The sequence below is a fragment of the Geotrypetes seraphini genome, chromosome 6 (genome assembly GCF_902459505.1).
Source record: "Geotrypetes seraphini chromosome 6, aGeoSer1.1, whole genome shotgun sequence".
NCBI lineage: Eukaryota > Metazoa > Chordata > Amphibia > Gymnophiona > Dermophiidae > Geotrypetes > Geotrypetes seraphini.
In genome coordinates, this window is record NC_047089.1 from 234834187 (window position 1) to 234854215 (window position 20029).

General features: G+C 45.0%; 1 protein-coding gene across 17 annotated transcripts in view; it reads left to right on the forward strand.

Moving 5' to 3' along the window:
- Positions 1-20029, forward strand: part of DYRK1A (dual specificity tyrosine phosphorylation regulated kinase 1A) — a 684276-nt gene that overhangs the window by 561402 nt on the left and 102845 nt on the right. For all 17 annotated transcript variants that reach the window (XM_033950290.1, XM_033950291.1, XM_033950295.1 and 14 more), the window contains one exon: positions 11075-11221. In XM_033950290.1, the coding sequence (XP_033806181.1) occupies positions 11075-11221 (147 nt within the window). The remainder of the gene's footprint in view (positions 1-11074; positions 11222-20029) is intronic.

Here is a 20029-nt window from a genome sequence, read left to right on the forward strand (position 1 = left end):
TAGGGAGGAATTGCCTTCCTTTATTACCAAGGTGCTACAGGGCCTTAATAGCTCTCAGCAGGATACGCAGGCGTCAGGTTCTGTTAATCCTCTTATGGCGTGTATGAAAAAGCCGGCTAAAGCGTTCCCAGTACACGAAGCGATGCTTGAGCTTATTTCTGCCCAGTGGGACACCCCAGAGGCTGGTCTCCGGGTGTTGAAGGCTATGTGCCAGTTGTATCCTGTCTCTCAGGATGAACTTGACAAGTTTAGGAACCCCAGGGTGGACGCTTTGGTGGCCGCGGTTACCAAGAAGACTACCTTGCCAGTCGAGGGATGTATTGCCCTCAAAGACATACAGGATAGAAAGATTGAATCTTCCCTTAAACTGTCCTTTGAAGTGGCGGCGGTTACCTTACAAGCGCTGGTGTGCAGTTCCTATGCGGCACGGGCTTGCCTGCAATGGATTCAAGGTATGGCAGATAGGTGGATGGAGACCGGGGTGCCTGTACCATCTGACTTTCCAGATGTGGAAACGGGTCTGGCGTATATGGCGGATGCCCTCTATGATATTATTAGAGCTTCGGCAAAACAAATGGCGCTTTCGGGGTTTCTCAAAGTTCCTTGTGGCTTCGTCACTGGGCGGTGGATGCGGCTTCCAAGCTTAGACTTGTGCGGCTTCCTTTTAAGGGTCGTTTACTCTTCGGTAATGATTTGGAAAAATTGGTTAAGGATTTTGGGGATACCAAAACGCAAAGGTTGCCAGAAGATAAACCTAAGACACCTTTGAGGGCGTTGGCTGCCAGAAATCGTTTCCAGGATGTTAGGAGATATAGACCTGGGAAACCGTTCTTTCCACCATCTTACAGTTCTTCCTATAATTCTAGGACTTGCTTTCCGCCTAAAAGTTCCTTTCGTCCTTCGAAGCCCCAACCTGCCCCGCCAGCGCGAACCCCGGCCTTGCGTAATTCCCAATGACGGGAGGTTGGCTCCCTCCGTCGTGACCATTGAGGGGTGGCTGTCTTCCTTTCTGGCAGAGCGGGCCGGATCACGTCCAATCGGTGGGTTTTGGACATTATTTAAGACGGTTACAAGTTAGATTTTTCCTTATCCGTCGCAGATTCTTTCTTGGTCTCCCCTTGTACGGGGGCTACCAAGAGAAATTCGGTGCAGTCCACTCTTCAAGTTCTTTTGGAGAATGGGGCAGTTATTCCTGTCCCTCCGGAGGAGAGGGGGCAGGGGAAGTATTCCATTTACTTCATCGTGCCCAAAAAGGGGGGTTCGGTCAGGTCTGTGTTGGATCTCAAGAGGGTCAATCGCTTTCTGCGGGTCCGACATTTCTGGATGGAAATGGTGAAGTCGGTCATTGCGGCGGTTCAACCGGGGGAATTCCTGACGGCGCTCGACCTCAAGGAAGCTTATCTGCACATCCCCATTTGGCCTCCGCATCAGAAGTATCTTCGCTTTGCAATCCTGGGTCAGCACTATCAGTTTCGAGCCATGCCATTTGGCCTTGCCACAATTCCGTGGACGTTCTTGAAGGTCATGGTTGTTGTGGCAGCTTTTCTCCGCCAGGAGGGAATTTGAGTGAATCCTTACTTAGACGACTGGTTGATCCTGGCGTCATCCAGACAGGAAAGTTTGTCGGCAACCCAGAGGGTGATTTCTCTTCAATCCTTGAGATGGGTGATCAACTTTTCATTGGAACATCTGGGGGTGCTGTTCAACACGGAGGTGGGGAAAATGTTTCTTCCCTGCGACTGGGGAGAGAAGTTACGCTCGCAGGTTCGCCTGCTTCTACAGTCACCCAGGCCGAGGGTGTGGGATTATGTGCAAGTTCTTGGCTCGATAGTGGATAAGCTGGAAGTGGTGCCGTGGGCGCGCTTTCACATGAGATCACTGCAACAGTCCCTTCTCTCTCGATGGTCTCCAGTGTCTCTGGATTACAACAGTCGTCTGCATTGGACGCCGCAGGCGTCACTCAGCATGTCTTGGTGGCTCAGCGATCTCAATCTGTTCAAGGGCATGCCTCTGGCGACTCTAGATTGGATGGTGGTTACGACGGATGCCAGTCTGTTGGGCTGAGGAGCTCACTGCCTTCAGTCCACAGCGCAGGGGGTCTGATCTCTGGAGGAGGCTCAGTGGCCCATCAATCTTCTGGAATTGAGAGCGACCAGGCTAGCCCTTCAAGCATTCCTGCATATGATTCGTGGCCGTCCGACGAGGATTTTTTCAGACATTGTCACGGCAGTGGCGTATATCAAGAAGCAGGGTGGTACCCGCAGTCCTCAGTTGGCGACAGAGGCAATGCCTCTCCTTCAATAGGCAGAATTTCATCTTCCTCTACTATCGGCGGCTCACATTGTAGGTCGGGTCAACATTCAGGCGGACTTTCTCAGCAGAAATCTTCTAGATCCCGGAGAATGGGGACTCTCTGCTAAGGCGTTCGACCTAATTGTGCGACGATGGGGTCTACCGGATAAGGATCTCATGGCCTCGTCTAAAAATGCAAAGCTTCCTAGGTTCTTCAGCAGACATAGGGAGCAGGGGTCAGAGGGGGTAGAAGCGTTGGCTCTTGCTTGGCCTCTGGGTTGTCTCCTTTATGTGTTTCCTCCTTGGCCAATGATAGGGCGTGTGTTGCATCACATAACTCGCTATTCGGGTACGGTGAACCTGGTAGCTCCAGATTGGTCACGTCGTCCTTGGTATGCGGACCTGGTCTGTCGACGGGCGATTGGTTGCCCTTTCCGGTGACTCCCATCACCATGGAAAATACATCCCGCTTTGGTCTTACGGCCTGGCTCTTGAAAGGTCACGGCTGAGACATAGGGGTTATTCCGACTCGGTTATTTCCACTCTTCTTCAAGCGAAAAAGAGATCGACCTCTGCCTCATATGCTAGAGTCTGGAGGGTTTTTGATTCTTGGTGTGCTGCTCAGGGTCTGTCACCCTTCCAGGCTTCGCTTTCTAACATTCTTTCCTTTCTTCAGGATGGAGTTGCCAAGGGATTGGCCTTTAATTCTCTTAAAGTTCAAGTGGCTGCTATTGCTTGTTACAGGGGGCTGCGTGGCGCGTTCTTCCCTGGCGTCTCAACCTGATGTGGTTCGATTTCTGAAAGAGGTGCAACATATTCATCCTCCTATTAAAAAGATCTGTCCGGAGTGGAGTCTTAAAGTACTCCTTGGTGGGTTGCAAAAGCCTCCCTCTCAGCCTTTGTCAAAGCGACTTTAAAGGATGTGACGTTGAAAGCGTTTTTTCTTGTCGCGATGGCTTCGGCTAGGCAAGTGTCTGAGTTGCAGGCATTATCTTGTAGAGATCCTTTTTTGCGTATTTCGGATTCAGGTGTGTCGGTGTGGACTGTTGCGTCATTTCTTCCTAAAGTGGTCTCCACCTTTCATGTTAACCAGTCTCTCTTTCTTCCCGCCTTCAGAAAAGAGGATTGGGGGAAGAAGTTCTCTTCTCTGCGGTTCCTGGATGTCCGTAGGATACTTCTACATTATCTCCAACGTACTAACGACTTTCCTCGTTCTGATCATCTCTTTGTGTTGTTCGCAGGCCGCAACAAGGGTTTGGCAGCTTCTAAGGCTTCCATTGCTCGCTGGGTCAAGGAGACCATTGCTTCCATTTACTTGATGTCTGGTAAGCGGTTGCCCGACAAGCTTCGGGCTCATTCCACTCGAGCGATGGCTACTTCTTGGGCGGAGTCCAGAGGTTTTTCTTTGGAGGAGATTTGTCACACGGTTACTTGGTCTTCTAAGAATACTTTTTCTAAGCATTACCGGTTGGATGTGGCGGTGCTTGCGGAGGCTGCTTTTGGTGCGTCGGTTATTGCCGAGGTGGCATTCGCTTCCCACCCTGATTGAGGATTGCTTTGCAACATCCCACTAGTCTCTGGATTCATCTGCTGCTGTTGCTGAGGAAGGAAAAATTATGTTCTTACCTGTTAATTTTCTTTCCTCTAGATGCAGCAGATAACTCCAGAGCCCTACCCTTTTTTGGCTATTGGATCTCTGTGCGTGTTTCACTTTTTCCGCTGTTTTGTTATTGTTGGAAGTTGGTCTCTCTATTAGTACCTTTGCAATTTGTATTGGGGAAAGAAGTTTTTTACATGTTGGACATATTCTGATTCCGACTGCTTTGGCAAGGAGCAATACTGAGGATACAGGGAGGGTGCCAACCAATAGGACCACCTGTTAATCAGTTCTCTATCTCCACCTGCTGGTAGATGTGTATTATCCCACTAGTTCTCTGGATTCATCTGCTGCGTCTAGAGGAAAGAAAATTAACAGGTAAGAACATAATTTTTCCTTCCTGGCTAAGGTTACTTACCTGAATTTTGGCAGCCAACTTATTTTTATGTTTAATTTGGGCCAAAGTGAATGTTTTGTATGCTGATATCTCACTGTTTGTCATTGCTGAGAAGCAATCACAAGAACTCTTTCAGTTGTACTGCCTACCGAGAGTTGCTATTGTAACCAGGGAGCCTATGCAGAGCTTATCTTTTGTTTGGAGCTTCAGTGAGTATACAAACTGTTTGCTGCTGGGAATTTTCACACTCCTGTATACATTAGGCTGTGGATGCCTTTTTCTGTATATACATAACTGCTACAGAAAGAAAGTTTTTGTCTTTTTGGTTTTCTGGAAAGCAAGTGTAATTTCAAGGCTGGGCCAGAGTGGATGTTCTCAGGCAAGACAAAAATGTATGTGTTTTCTTTTGACTTCTGGGGTCAGAATAAATACCAGTCCTGCCCTTTGAGAAATTCTGCCTGAGTTTGGTATTTTGCATGATTAAACCAGTACCGACCTTTGATTCCAGGCCTAGGCAGTTGCCAAGGACCAACTATAAGCCCTGAAGATACCCCTGGTAGAAGAGGACACATCAGATCTCAGTTATTGTCATGCTTTAACTCCACTCAGAGGAGTGTTTGTGACACACTAGAGCTCACGGTGAAGTAGGAGGATCACAGAAAAAATCTGGAGTGGATTTCTAATACATATGGCTTGTGACCATGGAGAGATAACTCTCTTGTCCAGAATGACACAAAAATATTATCAAGAAAAGAACATAATCTCTTTATAGCAGAATTAGAAAAGATACAACCAAAATGATAAGAGATGTGAGAACTTCCCTATGAAGAAAGAGGGAATTGAGTCTACCGGAGAGAACATGAAGAATAAGTTAGAGTCTCTATGGGTCAAAATTCCAGGAACAAATGGAACGGAAACGGAAATCGGCATCACCGACTCCACAGGGCAGTCTGAAGAAATTGATGGAGAAATGACGGACGAGATTAAACGAAACTGCAGGGAGGCAACGCAGTTATCGTGGGTGATTTCAATTATCTGGGATAGACTGGAACCTATGCACTTCTGGCTGCAGTAGGGAGACCAAGTTCCTGGATGCTGTGGGCAATTGCTTACTGGAACAACTTGTCAAGGAAAATACAAGAGGAAACACAATTTTGGACTTCTAAATGGACTACGAGGACCGGCGCAAGGTGTAGAAGTAGAGGGGACACTGGGAACCAGTGATCACAATATGATCTGCTTTGACCTAAACACAGGGGCGAAAGATCGATTCAGAACGACAGCCACAGCGCTAAACTTCCGAAAAAGAAATTACGAAGGGATGAGACTCGTGGTAGGGAAGAAGATTAAGAAGAGGATAAGCAGTGTAAAGATGCTAGAGCAAGCATGGACCCTTTTTAAGGACACAGTCACCGAGGTGCAAAATCTATATATACTGTTTATCAACAAGGGATCCAAGAGAAAAAAGAACAAGGAACCGACGTGGGTCACTTTAGCGGTGAAGGAAACGATCAGAGACAAGAAGACCTCATTTAAGGAAATGAAAAGGTCAAAAACGGATGAAAATTGGAGAAAGCACAAACAGCATCAAAGCAGGTGCCATAAGGCGGTAAGAGGGGCCAAAAGAGACTACGATGAGAAAATAGCCAAGGAGGCAAAAAACTTCAAGCTGTTCTTTCGCTATATTAAGGGGAAATGACCTGCGAAGGAAGCGATGGGGCCATTACATGACCATGGAATAAAGGGAGTGCTAAAGGAGGACAAAGCCATCGCCGACAAACTGAACACATTTTTTTGCGTCTGTATTTACTGAAGAGAATATACACAACATACCAGAAGCCGACAGGCTATACACGGGAAACGAAGATGGGAAACTGATAGGGATGACGGTCAGTCTAGAAGAGGTACGCAGACAGATTGCTACACTTAAAAATGATAAATCCCCAGGACCAGATGGCATCCATCCGAGGGTAATCAAAGAGCTGAACTGCTTCAACTGATAGCCAATCTGTCGATCAAATCGGGAAGGATTCCTGAAGACTGGAAGGTGGCGAATGTTAACGCCGATCTTCAAGAAAGGTTTGAGGGGTGAGCCGGGAAACTACATACTGGTGAATCTGACCTTGGTACCAGGAAAGATAGACTGCATCATTGAGCACCTTGACAGACACGATCTGATGAGAACCAGCCAGCATGGCTTCAGCAAAGGAAGATCTTGCTTGACGAACTTGCTGGACTTCGAGGGAGTAAACAAGCGGATAGACAAGCGTGACCCAATCGACATTGTATATCTGTATTTTCAGAAGGCATTCAACAAGGTTCTGCATGAACGACTACTTCGAAAAATTGCAAGCCATGGAATCAAGGGTGAAGTACTCGCGTGGATTTAAAATTGACTGGCATATAGGAAACAGAGTGGAGGTAAATGGACAATACTCGAACTGGAAAAGCGTCACGAGTGGAGTGCCACAGGGTTCAGTGCTTGGATCCGTGCTCTTCAACATCTTTATGAACTATCTGGAAATTGGTACGACGAGTGAGGTGATTAAATTTGCAGACGATACGAAGTTATTAAGAGTAGTGAAGATGCAGGAGGATTGCGAAGACCTGCAACGTGACATAAACACGCTCGAGAAATAGGCCGCAACATGGCAAATGAGGTTCAATGTGGATAAGTGTAAAGTAATGCATGTCAATAACAAAAATCTTATACACGAATACAGGATGTCCGGTGCGGTACTTGGAGAGGCTTGGGAGTACTGGTCGACAAGTCGATGAAGACATCCGCGCAATGCGCAGGAGTGGTGAAAAGGGCGAACAGAAAGCTAGGAATGATTAAGAAGGGGATCACAAACAGATCGGAGAAGGTTATCATGCCGCTGTACCGGGCCATGGTACACCCTCACCTGGAATACTGCATCCCACACTGACGCTGTACATGAAGAAGGACACAGTACTACTTGAAAGGGTCCAGAGAAGAGCGACTAAAATGGTTAAGGGGCTGGAGGAGTTGCCGTACAGTGAGAGATTAGAGAAACTGGGCCTCTTCTCCCTTGAAAAGAGAAGACAGAGGGGACATGATTGAAACATTCATGATAATGAAGGGAATAGACTTAGTAGATAAAGACAGGTTGTTCACCCTCTCCAAGGTAGGGAGAACGAGAGGGCACTCTCTAAAGTTTAAAAGGGGATAGATTCCATACAAACATAAGGAAGTTCTTCTTCACCCAGAGAGTGGTGGAAAACTGGAACGCTCTTTCGGAGGTTGTTTTAGGGGAAAACACCCTCCAGGGATTCAAGACAAAGTTAGACAAGTTCCTGCTGAACCGGAACGTACGCAGGTAGGGCTGGTCTCAGGGCACTGGTCATTGACCTAGAGGCCACTGCGGGAGCGGACTGCTGGACACAATGGACCACTGATCTGCCCCAGCAGCGGCAGTTCTTATGTTCCTAAGGATAAAGCGGCTAGAGCTCTTCAGCTTGAATAAGAGACAGCTCAGGGATGATATGATAGAGGTTTAGAAAATACTGAGTAGAGTGTAAAGGGTACTTTTTAATCACTTATATACTCTTTCCAGAAATACTAGAACTAGGGGTTATGCGATGAAGCTACTAAATAGCAGATTTAAAAATAAACCTGAGGAAATATTACAGTCAGTATAGGCATATGAGAAATTGAAATCAAATGGAAAAAAAAGAAACTTGAAGTTCTTATCACAAGTATTCAACTAATCAAAAGAAAAAAATAATAATTTAGTTGTTCCACTGTTCCCTGCCATAGTACAGAGCCTTTCAAAAGTTTTGCATCACCTCCGAGTAATACATTGTTCCGCCTTTCTTGCTGGATCAGAGCAATATTTGACGCTTCTGCTGCATATTTATATACTGACGTGTTCAGAATTTTATGCTCTATTACCCTGCAGATTTTTAATTGATTTAGGACTTCAGATTTAAGACTTGTAGCACATAAACTGCAGAATGTCAAAATATGTCGATATTTCGTAAATGGATTACATTAGCTATTTCAATACGTGCTCAAGAGGAGGTAGCCCTGAAAAGGGCTGGTTGTTTTCTGCTATTCTATTGTTCTTGAGAACAAGCTTGCAGCGTTGAGGCATGGAGTGAATCAATTTTTGAAGTTCATCTGACTGCACAACATAGTGTCAAGCAATAATCAGTGCTTCAATCAACTAGACCTTTGTTTTTGGGTGTTTTCTGAACACCTTAACAGCAAGATTATTCCACAAATTCTCAATTGTATTGAGATCTGGGCACTGCCCTGGCCATTCCAGTCGCTGAATATGGCTCGATGCCATCCACTTTGTCACCATCTTTGCCCGACGACAGGGTGTATTGTCATCTTGGAAGTGGAAGTCACCCTGGAAGACAATCCTTGCAGACAGAACCATTACGTTTTGCAAAGTGGAGAGATACTTGGCACCAGTATCTCTCTTGCCATCAGTCACCTGAAAGCGTCCAATGCCATTGGCTTACATACAGTCAAGTCCAGGCACTGTGGTTTGAAAGCCTCATTCTTAAATCATCTTACAAACGTGTTGCACTGACCTCCTAACACACAGAAAGCACTCATCGCTTAAGAGAATGTTTTCCTACACCTCTGGAGTCCACATGCTGTATTTTCTGGCCAACTCAACCCGTCGCTTTCTTTGCATCGCCGTTACCAACGGCTTCTTTCTTGCTCTACAGCCACATAGGCCAAACTCCAGGCACTGCTGACATACTGTTGAGGCAGATATGTTCACTGAACACATTTTCTGCCACTTGGCTGACAATTCTGGTGATGTGAGTTTGCGATCTGCCACTGAGATCCAGCGAACAACCCTGTCTTCTCACGCAGTGGATTTGCATGGTCTTCCACTTCGAGCCCTGTCAGCCACATTTCCTGTCTCTTTTTCCTTACTGAGCAAGCATATGACTGTATACTTCTTCCTCCATATCCACGGGGGTTAGAGGCAGAGCCGGCCCGTGAATATTAAAAATCCATGAATAATATTTGAGCCAGTTCTGCCCCTAACCCCTGCTTCCCCCCGGTTATTTTAAGCTCTGTAAGCTCCCTCCCCCCCTTAAACCTTACCTGGTGGTCTAGTGGGTTTTTGGGGCAGAAGCAATCTTCCCATGCTCCTGCCCCATGCAGATCACTCATAGGAAATGGCTGCCTTGAGCTCCTGTTGTAGTCTGAATGCTGCGCTGTGATTGGTTCCTCAAAACAAACGCCATTGGTTGAAAACGATCTGATTGGACTTTTTCAATAAGGTTTTGATGCGAAATATTGACATTTTTTGACATTCTGCAGTTTATGCATTACAAGTCTTAAATCTGAAGTCCTAAATCAATTTAAAATGTGCATGGTAATAGAGAATAAAATTCCGAACAAGTTAGTATATAATATGCAGCAGTAGGCATCAGAAATATTGCTGTGATCCAGCAAGAAAGATGGAAAATTATAGTACTCGGAGGTGATGCAAAACTTTTGAACGGCTCTCTATAACTACATCATCAATGAATATTTTCCAACATTCAACATTGTCAGATATCACCACCTATGTGTGAAAACACCAATTACAGGTAAGCAACTTTGGCTTTCAGTTTATAATGATTTTAGTTTAGTATATAAAATAATTGTCAGATTACGTAGTTGTTAGATGCCTTGTTCATAGGACTCCTAAGGAATATTCTTGAGGGATAAAAACTGAGGTGTAGTGTGCTGTTAGGATGAGAGAAACATGCTAGCTCAGCAATTCTTACTTGGAAGGAAAAATTTATTATTTGCCTTTTTTGAATTAGTTACAAGCAAGTACACAAGTTATTTATAAATTTCTTTTAGGGGAAATTTTTAAAGCAATTATCTGGAGGTAAATGAATGTTAACCTGCGGTGAAGGCCCCTTTGAAAATCACATCTCTTCCCCAATGCAAAAATAGATGCTGTCGTAACAAAGTGTACATAAGAGCTGTATTTTAAAATGGCTGGTGTTTTGGTGATAGTGAATCATTTTGAATGCACCATAATTATTCACTGTCGCCAAAACACCAGGTTTTGAATAAATCCTTTGAATAAAACACTATTTTTAAATTATCCATACGCTGGATAATTTAAAAATAGTGTTTTATTCAAAGGATTTATTCAAAACCTGGTGTTTTGGTGACACTGTATTTATAAATACCTGTGCATACTTCCCGGTGTAAATTTTGTACCTTCAAACTGGATTGCAATTTGGGTATCTGTGGCTCCCACTAGAGAATTTAAGAGAGATTGCTTTTGGAAACTAGCTTGCAGGCACCATAAGGCGTCTTGAAATCATTATCTTAAACTGGACCAAAATGATATACAGGTACTCGTCAACTTACAAACGTAATTGGTTCCGACTGTCAGGTCGTAAGTTGATCGGGATGTAAACTGGCCTATGTAAGACTGGGTAATGATTTTGTAATCATCTTGAAGTAATATTTTATCAACATTTTCTTACTTTCTAAGTCAAGCAAAGCACAATCCCTTTGTGGTGAACATTCATTGTAGCGCCTCCTCCTCTTTATATTATTACTGCTGTGTAGCAAGACTTGGGAGTGCGGGAGACTGGGGCTGCTAACAGTTGGCGGGGGAAACTAGTAAACGCGTCGTAAAGTCGAACAGTCATAACTTGAATAGGTTGTAAGTTGACGAGTACCTGTATTAGTTGTATAGTAGCAAAACTTCACTAGATGATGAGAATGGGTTACCTAGACAGCATTTTATATATGTGTTTGTGCTCTTTTTTCTTTTTCTTTTTAGATATATCAGTATATCCAGAGTCGTTTTTATCGATCGCCAGAGGTGCTACTGGGTATGCCTTATGATCTTGCTATTGATATGTGGTCCCTTGGGTGCATTTTAGTTGAAATGCATACTGGAGAACCTCTCTTCAGTGGAGCTAATGAAGTATGTAAAGTATTTTCACTGTGTGTTTATATATTGGCTTTTGATTTCTAATTAGGATTGTGTTCTCATTAACAATATATAACATGAATAAGATTTTTTTTTCTCTACTAATCTTTGCTTTCTCTACTAGTCTTTGCTTCCAACATTTTTCATTGATTTCTCATAAAGAAGCTATTGTGAATAGTGGGAAATCTGTAATGTACAGTTCACCTAGTGTTCATGCCTAATTCACAGAATTTGTCCTAAAGTTTAGCAGAATAATAATAATAACTTTATTCTTCTATACTGCCACAATCTTGCGACTTCTAGGCGGTTTACAGTCAAGAGAGCTGGACATTCAGCGAGTTACAATATGCAGATAGTCAGAGGAAATACAGAGTACAGAAACTTTAAGAAAGCGAAAAATAAAATAAACAGTTTGTTAAGAAAATTCCCGAGAGGACCTGTTTGAGAGATGTCGCGAATTACAAAGAATACAGCGAATGTTACAAAAATACAGCGAATTACAAAAAATGCAGCAAATGTTACAAAAAATACAGCGAATGTTACAAAAAAATACTGTGAATATTACAATATACAGTTTGTTAGGAATTTTCAGAGGGGACTTTTTAGATGAAAGGTCCAGAAATTACAAAATATAGTTTGATTAGGATTTCAGAGGGGCATATTGGGAAGACGAGAAAGAAAAAGGGGTTCGGTGCAGCTTCTGTTTAGGTGATATATCTATCGAATAAGGCAGTTTTTATGAGTTTTCTAAAAGCGTTGTAGGTCAGTCTAGCTTTATTAATGTAGTTGTCTAGCCAATGTTGTTGTTTGTTTGCTTGGTACGCGAAGGTTCTATCCAGAAAGGTTTTGTATTTACAATTGGTAATGCTTGGATATGCAAAAAGATAGCAATTTCTGGTTTGTCTTACAGGGTTGTAGAATACGAAGTGAGATTGCAAGTACGTAGGAGTTAGTCCCCAAACTAGTTTGAAACATATGCAGGAGAACTTGAAAATTATTCATGCCTCGATTGACAGCCAGTGCAGTAGTTTGTAGTAGGGGGTGACATGGTCGCTCTTTTTTAATCCAAATATCAAGCGGACCGCTGTGTTCTGAATAATTCTAAGTTTCCTCACTGTTTTTTGGGGTATAGACGATGTTGCAATAGTCCAGAGTAGAAAGCACTAGTGATTGCATTAGTAATCTGAACGATAATGGGTCAAAATATTTTTTGATGGTCTTTAATTTACATAATATCAGGAAAATTTTTTTTACCACTATGTTCGTGTGTTCAACCATTGTCAGGTGTGTGTCCAATGTGACTCCCAGTATTTTTAGTGTATTAGTAATCGGGTAATCGTGGTCTTTTATGTGTAGTGTTGTGTTGGTAATTTTATCTGTTGGGCTTAAACATAGAAACATAGAAATAGACGGCAGATAAGGGCCACGGCCCATCCAGTCTGCCCACCGCAATGACCCTTCCCCACCTAACTCAGTGAATAGATCCCACGTATATATCCCATTTGGCCTTAAAATCAGGCACGCTGCTGGCCTCAGTGACCTGAAGTGGAAGATTATTCCAGCGGTCAACCACTCTCTCAAGGAAGATTTTTGTTTTTTCTGTGTTAAGTTTGTTTGAAGTTGATTGTCCAATGTTCTATTTCGATCATAATATGAGAAATGTATTTTGAGGTTTCATTTGTAATGCTGTTCACTGGGATTAAAATGGAAATGTCATCTGCATATATGTAGTAGATCAAGTTTAGTTTTTGCAGTAAGTGCCCTAGGGATGATAAGTAAATGTTGAACAGTGTGGGTGAGAGTGGTGAACTCTGTGGCACTCCTGAGGGGTTTCTCCAAGAAGAGAGGTAGCAATGTTGGCAACATAGCAAGAAGAACAGAGGTGGATAAAGTATCCACTGAGTAGATGGGAGGATAAGGGAGAAAGCAGCTTTAATGTGCACATCTGGAAAAGGAGGTACAAGCAGCTTCAGCTGCACAGCCTGAAAGAGCAGTTGGGGCAGTGTTGGCACTGTTAGGTTAGAAAGGAGTTTGTCCTTCTCATGCTGCTAATAAAATTGCTTGCTTGATGACAGATGGAGGAGGGAGCAAGTTGTAGGATAAGCCTGCATAGAGAAGGAAGATCACCAGTTGGGTAGTGAGAGAGATGGAAAGAGTTGTAGGATAAAGCAGTCAGGAGGAAAAGAGGAGAGAACATGGGGCAAGAAAGTCAAGTGGAGATCAAATGTAGATTGACCTGATGGTTGAATCTTGGAAAGGAGACCAAGCCTAGAGATGGGGTGAGCTGGCAGGGAAAGAAGCAGAGAGCGTTGAACACCAAGAGTAAGTACTACTCAAGGAACAAAGAAGTTGGCCCACTGGTGTAGGGGAGGGGGAGGACCACTCCACGTGCCGCCTTACAGGGATGCCGGCACCTCTTCCCCCCATGTGCCCTTCCCTGCGTGTTCTCTCCACCCTCACTCCCCAGTAGCTCTTCAGATCTTCTCTGGCTGTGAACAGCATCTTTTACCTGTTGCTTACGCCGGCATTACCCCTCTCTCTAACGTCACTTCCTATTCACGGAGACCAGGAAGTGACATCACAGAGAGATGAAGCCAGCATAAGCAGAAAGAGATACTGCTTGTGGCCAGCAAAGATCTGAACAAGTGTGAGGGGCACAGAGAAGGGGGAAGCATCAGGTATCTCCGCCTTGCAAGCTTCCCTCACTACGCCCCTGAGTTGGTCACAGACAATGAAGGTGAACCACAAGAGATTCATTGATGAACTTCAAAAGCAACACGACATGCACTATTTCTTACGGATTCATTATGCTGGGTGTTGAATCCCTTCACACAATCTGGAAATTGCAGAAATCCAAACACTGTTCCTCCCACCTCAGAGAGACAGAGAGAGTTAGAGACCCCTGTAGTTTTCATTTTCAGCAAGCATTCTGTGCAGAAGTCTTGGATTTGCTCTGCATCTTTTTCTTATTTGCATATTTCGTCAGTCTACAGTGGGACGGACAGCTCCACCTACCTCTCTCTGGCAACCTTCTCGGTCCGAGTCCAGTGCTCAAGGAGCCCCACACACTTTGGTCTTCCAGCATGGCTTTTGAGCACTCAGCCTTAATGAGGTGCAGTTCTTCAGAGGAGGTCTTCTTGACGCTCTTGAAGTCCAAGAAACCCTATGGCTTTTTTTTTGCTTCTGCCTGGAAGGCTTCCTGACAGTAGTGTGCTAAAGACTGGGTAGTGCTTGAACGAGCTCCCAAGTCGGTGGTCCTGGCCTTTCTTCAGGCAGGCTTAGATAAGGGTTTAACAGTGGTTTCCTTTAAAGTTTCAGTAGCCAGCTTTGCGTTCTTTAGGCACGCAGGGGTTCTAGTTTACTTCCTGCTCATCTGGATGTGATCAAGTTTCGTAGAGAGGCGCTTCATTTATGGCAGGGGTGTCCAACCTTTTGGCTTCCCTGGGCCGCATTGGCCGAAAAAAATGTTTCTGGGGCCACACAAACGCTGCAGCAAGACAAAGGGAGCCAGCAAGACGGTAAACACCCAGGGGCAGCAGAGGAAAACACTGCATCGACTGGGGCCGCACAAAATACTTCACGGGGCTGCATGCGGCCCTCGGACCGCAGGTTGGACACCCCTGATTTATGACATCCCTTGCGTCATCCTTTCCCTTCGTAGAATCTTACCATCATTGTATAGGGCCTTGTGAAAGCCCATTCAAGCCACTGAAGACTGCTAATCTTCTGGATCTGATACTCTGACTTGTCTTTCTGGTTGTCTTTGTCTCGGCACAGCGTATTTTGGAGCTTCCAGCTTTTTCATGCGGACACCCTATCTCCATAATTCAGACGCCGGAGTTCTTCTCCATACTGCACCTTCCTTTCTACAGACAATAATTTCTGTTTTTCATGTCACCTAGGAGGTTCGTTTGCCTGCGTTTTATTCCATAGGCTCAGGGAACAAGGATTAGATCTTATACAAATAGGATGTCAAACGTGTCTTGTTCAGTTTTTGGAGAGGACTAATAATTTTCAGATATCTGGTCTCTTCTTTGTCCTGACTGCTTCACCTCATCGTAGTTGGCCAGCGTCTATGATCTTGATAGCCCAATGGATTTGTATGGCCATTTCCGTGGCATATGTCACCCCCGGCAAGTTGCCGCTGGTTTCCTTTCAGGCCCAGTCCACTAGAAGGGTTGCTGCTTTGTGAATGGAGTTCTGCGCGTTTCCTCCGAATGAAATTTGCAGGGCGGCTTCTTGGTCCTCTCTTCCTACCTTTACCCGTTTTTTTCCTGAGTGGATGTGGCAGCTTGCTCTGATGCTGCTTTTGAGACCTTTTTGTTGTGGGCAGGCTGTTCTGTCCCTCCCTAGGCGCTGCCATTGCTTTGATTGTCACCTAGCGTACTGAATCCAGAAGGAATGTAACAGAATGAAAGATTAGGTTTTCACCTTCGATAATCTTCTTTCTGTTAGTCTCTGGAGGATTCAATACAGCCCACCCTGTCAGTTCTGCATTGCCTGCTTTCTTTGGCCTTGGTTATTCTCTTTGCAGGCTTGAGGATCTTCCAACCAGTAGATGGGTCCTGTGGGGAGTTCTCTCTTCTGTGAGTATGCATAGTACCGAAGGCTTCTTCATTTGGATGCTCATTGCACACAGCAGGTTAGTTCTACATTGTTTTTCAATGATTTTCTCTGTTGCCTTTGTGCGGCGAAAAGGATGAATAGTATGCTAGGAATGATTAAGAAGGGGATCACGAACAGATCGGAGAAGGTTATCGTGCCACTGTACCGGGCCATGGTACGTCCTCACCTGGAATACTGCGTGCAGCACTGGTCACCATACATGAAGAAGGACACGGTACTACTCGAAAGGGTCCAGAGAAGAGTGACTAAAATGATTAAGGGGTTGGAGGAGTTGCCGTACAAACGTAAGGAAGTTCTTCTTCACCCAGAGAGTGGTGGAAAACTGGAACGCTCTTCTGGAGGCTGTTATTTATTTATTTATTAATCGATTTTTTTTAGCCCATATTCCCAAAGGAGCCCCGAACGGGTTACAAAGTACATCCATAATAATCCAGACAGAGCAGAGATGACATAGTTTACATAAATTACAATATAAACATGACAATAATTTACAATATAGACATGACAATAAAACATATGCACTAAGTAGCATCTGGTGAGATTAAGTGGCATAGGTGCGTTGACTGGGTGGCATTTCAGGGTGAATGACTTTAAGGCACTGGGTTAGTAAAGAGGAAGGTTTTCACGGCCTTCCTGAAGTTCCAGAGTCCATCTAGTGATCTGACAGATGGAGGGATTGTGTGCCAAAGTTTGGGTATGAAATGTGAGTAGGAGCGTTTGCGGGCGGTTTCAGTTTTGAGGGAGCGGCCAGAAGGTATGGTCAGTCATTTTTCTCCTTGGGACCTCTGTGGTCTCTTTGGGAAGTAGATTTGTAGTTTAGTTTTCATGTAGTACGGAATTGTTTCATGGAAGGTTTTGAAAGTGAGGAGCAGGGCCTTGAAGGTGCAGCATTTTTGAATGGGCAGCCAGTGCATGGAAGCTAATGCAGGGGTAACATGGTCATGGATGCCTAGGTTTTTCAGAAGGCGGATTGCAGCGTTTTGCACCCTTTGGAGGCGGGAGAGAATTTTGGTAGGCAGGCCCACTAGTAGAGTGTTACAATAGTCTACGCGGGATAGAACAAAAGCATAGAGTAGTTGGGCAAATTCAGGTTCTGAGAAGTAGGCACGTATGGTTTTTAGCTGGCGGAGGTAGTAGAAGGAGGATGATACTAGTTTGGATACGTGATCTGTCATTGATAAATTAGAGTCAAGAGTTACTCATAGGCTGCGGATGTTGTCTTTGGGTGTAAGGGTGTTTGTGGCCCAGGAAAAGGACAGACGGGGGTATACGCATAAATCTTTGTGGATCCAGAGAAGTTCTGTCTTGGATTCATTTAACTGTAACTTGTTTACGGACATCCAAGTCTTTATTTCAGTTAAGCAAGACTGGAGATTTTTGATTTGTGTGTCTCGGTGGCGGCCTAGGGGGAAGATAGAGTTGTAGGTCGTCAGCAAAGGAGTGGATTCTGATTCAGTGTTTACCCGCTATGTCCAGTTCTGGTTTGACATAGAGGCTGAAGAGGAGAGCTGAAAGTAAGGCTCCCTGAGGGGAAAACACTCTCCAGGGATTCAAGACAAAGTTAGACAAGTTCCTGCTGAACTGGAACATATGCAGGTGGGGCTGGTTTCAGTTAGGGCACTAGTCTTTGACCTAGGGGCCGCCGTGTGAGCAGACTGCTGAGCACAATGGACCACTGGTCTGACCCAGTAGCGGCAATTCTTATGTTCTTATATGACCAGACCTCTTTCTTTCCGGCGCATCCAGACATTACTGCCCAGGTCACAGAACAGTGGGAGACCCCGGAGAGGTCTTTGCCGGTTGCTAAGGCCACAGCTAAGCTTTATCCCATGGCTCCTGAATTCCAGCAGCTGTTTAACCAGCCAAAGGTGTATTCAGCAGTCACTCAGGTCACCAAGTATAGTGCTCTCCCCAGCAAAAATGGTGTTATGCTTAAAGATGCTCAGGACCACAGGGTGGACATGATTCTTACGAGGCAGTTTGAAGCTCTTGCTCTAGGGATTAAGGCTGCTGCTGCTGCTGCTGCTTCATTTGCTATGCAGGCCTGCCACACCAGACTGCGTCGACTCCCCCTCGGTGGAGGAGGACACCGGCTCCATCTCTTATGGGAAGGGGTATAATTATATGGCTGATGCTCTCTACAACCTTATCAAGGTCATGAGCAAGGTGTCAGCTTATGCAGACTCAACTTGCAGAAGGCTCTGGATCTTGCAGTGGGTGGGCAACTCGGTATCCAAGGATATCTTGAGCAGACTGCCCTTTAAGGGGCAGATGCATTTTGGTATGGGCCTTGATTTCCTTATGGTTAGTGTGGTGGATCGCCACCCTAATTCTGTGTTGGAGAATAGGCCTCGCCGACCTCTTGGTAGGAATAGAAGTACTTTTCATTCCTTCTTCCACTCTTGGCAGTACTACCAGGGTCCCTCTGCTCAGAGGTCCTTCCAAGGTTATCAATAGTGTTTCAGCAGCTCCAAGCGCCAGCAGGCTGCTGGGCCTTGCCTCAGCCAACCATCCAAAAAGACAAAATGCCAGGCTGTTAGCGCTACTCCCACATATCAAGGGGCAGTTGTCGGTGTTTCTGGAGGAATGGGAAAAAATCTCCTCGGCTTAATAATAATAATAACAGTTTATATACCGCAGGACCGTGAAGTTCTATGCAGTTTACAATGATTAAAAGATGATACAAATTGAATGAACTTAGCAGAGTTAAAAGCTAGTGATTAACAGCTCTAGGGATCAGTTATTGTGGAGAAAGAATTAATGGATGCTGGATATCATCCATGAGAGTCAAAAGATTGAGTTTAATCGCTCTCCTACGGATTTGTTCCTTGATTCCCCTGCCAGACAGCTGGAGAAGTAGATCCAGGTCTGAGCCACTCTTCAGACCTGGACGACGACTCAGATTGGGCAGATATTTCAGATACTTTATCTTGCCAAAGAAAGGTACATAAGACTAGAGGCCTATTTTGGATCTCAAAGCAGGCAATGCATTTTTTAGGGTCTCTTGTTTCCACATGGAGACAGACTTTTCGGTCATTGCTGCTGTAGCTCCGGGAAAATTTCTAGCCTTTCTGGACCACATGGAAGCATACTTGTACACTCCCATTTTTTCCATACCACAGAAGATATTTGCGATTCTTCGTACTTTAGCAGCATTTCCAGTTTGCGGCTCTCCCATTCGGCCTGCACATTCACTAAGGTTATGGTGGTGGTTGCAACTTATCTTTGGCAACTCGCCTCTATATGGACAACTGGCTAGTCAGAGTCCCGTCCAGACAGGAGTGCGAGTTAGCGGTTCATCAAGTAGTACTGTAGAACTGCTTCAGCATTTAGGCTAGTTTTATCAACTTCAGGAAGAGCCATCTGGTCCCGACCAAGCATCTAGAGTACCTAGGCATTCTCTTCGACACAGCTTGTGGCCAAGTTTTTCTTCCTGAGCCATACAAACAGAAGCTCAGGAGACAAATTATCTCAGTTTTGGAAATGCAAGTGCTGAGCTCTATGGCAGCCATGCTGGAGGTTTTCCCCAGGGCCAGAGCTCATATGCGACCTCTGCAGGACTCTTCTGTCCCAGTGGTTTCCGCAGAAGCATCCTTTTCAGATGCAGCTCTCTTGGACAAGGGCTGTAAGGGTCAGCTTACAGTGGATGTACCCTTATCGAAGGGCATGTCTCTGGATCTCTGACTGGATGATTCTCATGATCATTGCCAGCCTCTTTGGCTGGGGAGCTCATTGCGGGAATTGTGTAGTTCAGGGCCTGTGGACTCACCATCAAAAGAAATGGTTCATAAATCATCTGGAACTCAGAACCACATATCTAGCCCGGAAGGCTCTAGAAGATGTTTTAAACAGGCTGTAAGAGTGTTCTCCAACAATGCCATGGCATACGTGAACAGGTAGGGGGCACAAGGAGCACCCCCTTGTGGCTGGAAGCTCAGCTTCTCTTCCCGTGAGTGGAAGCTCTCTCTGCTGCCCATTTGGCCAGGGTGGAAAATGTTCACGCTGACATTGTAAGCCAACAGTTCCTTGACCTGGGGGAGTGGTTGTTCGATCTAATTATGCATTAGAGCATTGACATGGGGACAAATTTTTTTCCTGTCCCCACAGGAACTTATTTTCCCGCCCCCACAAGTTCTTTTCCTGTCCCTGCCCAATTCCTGCAGGCTCTGTCCTCAT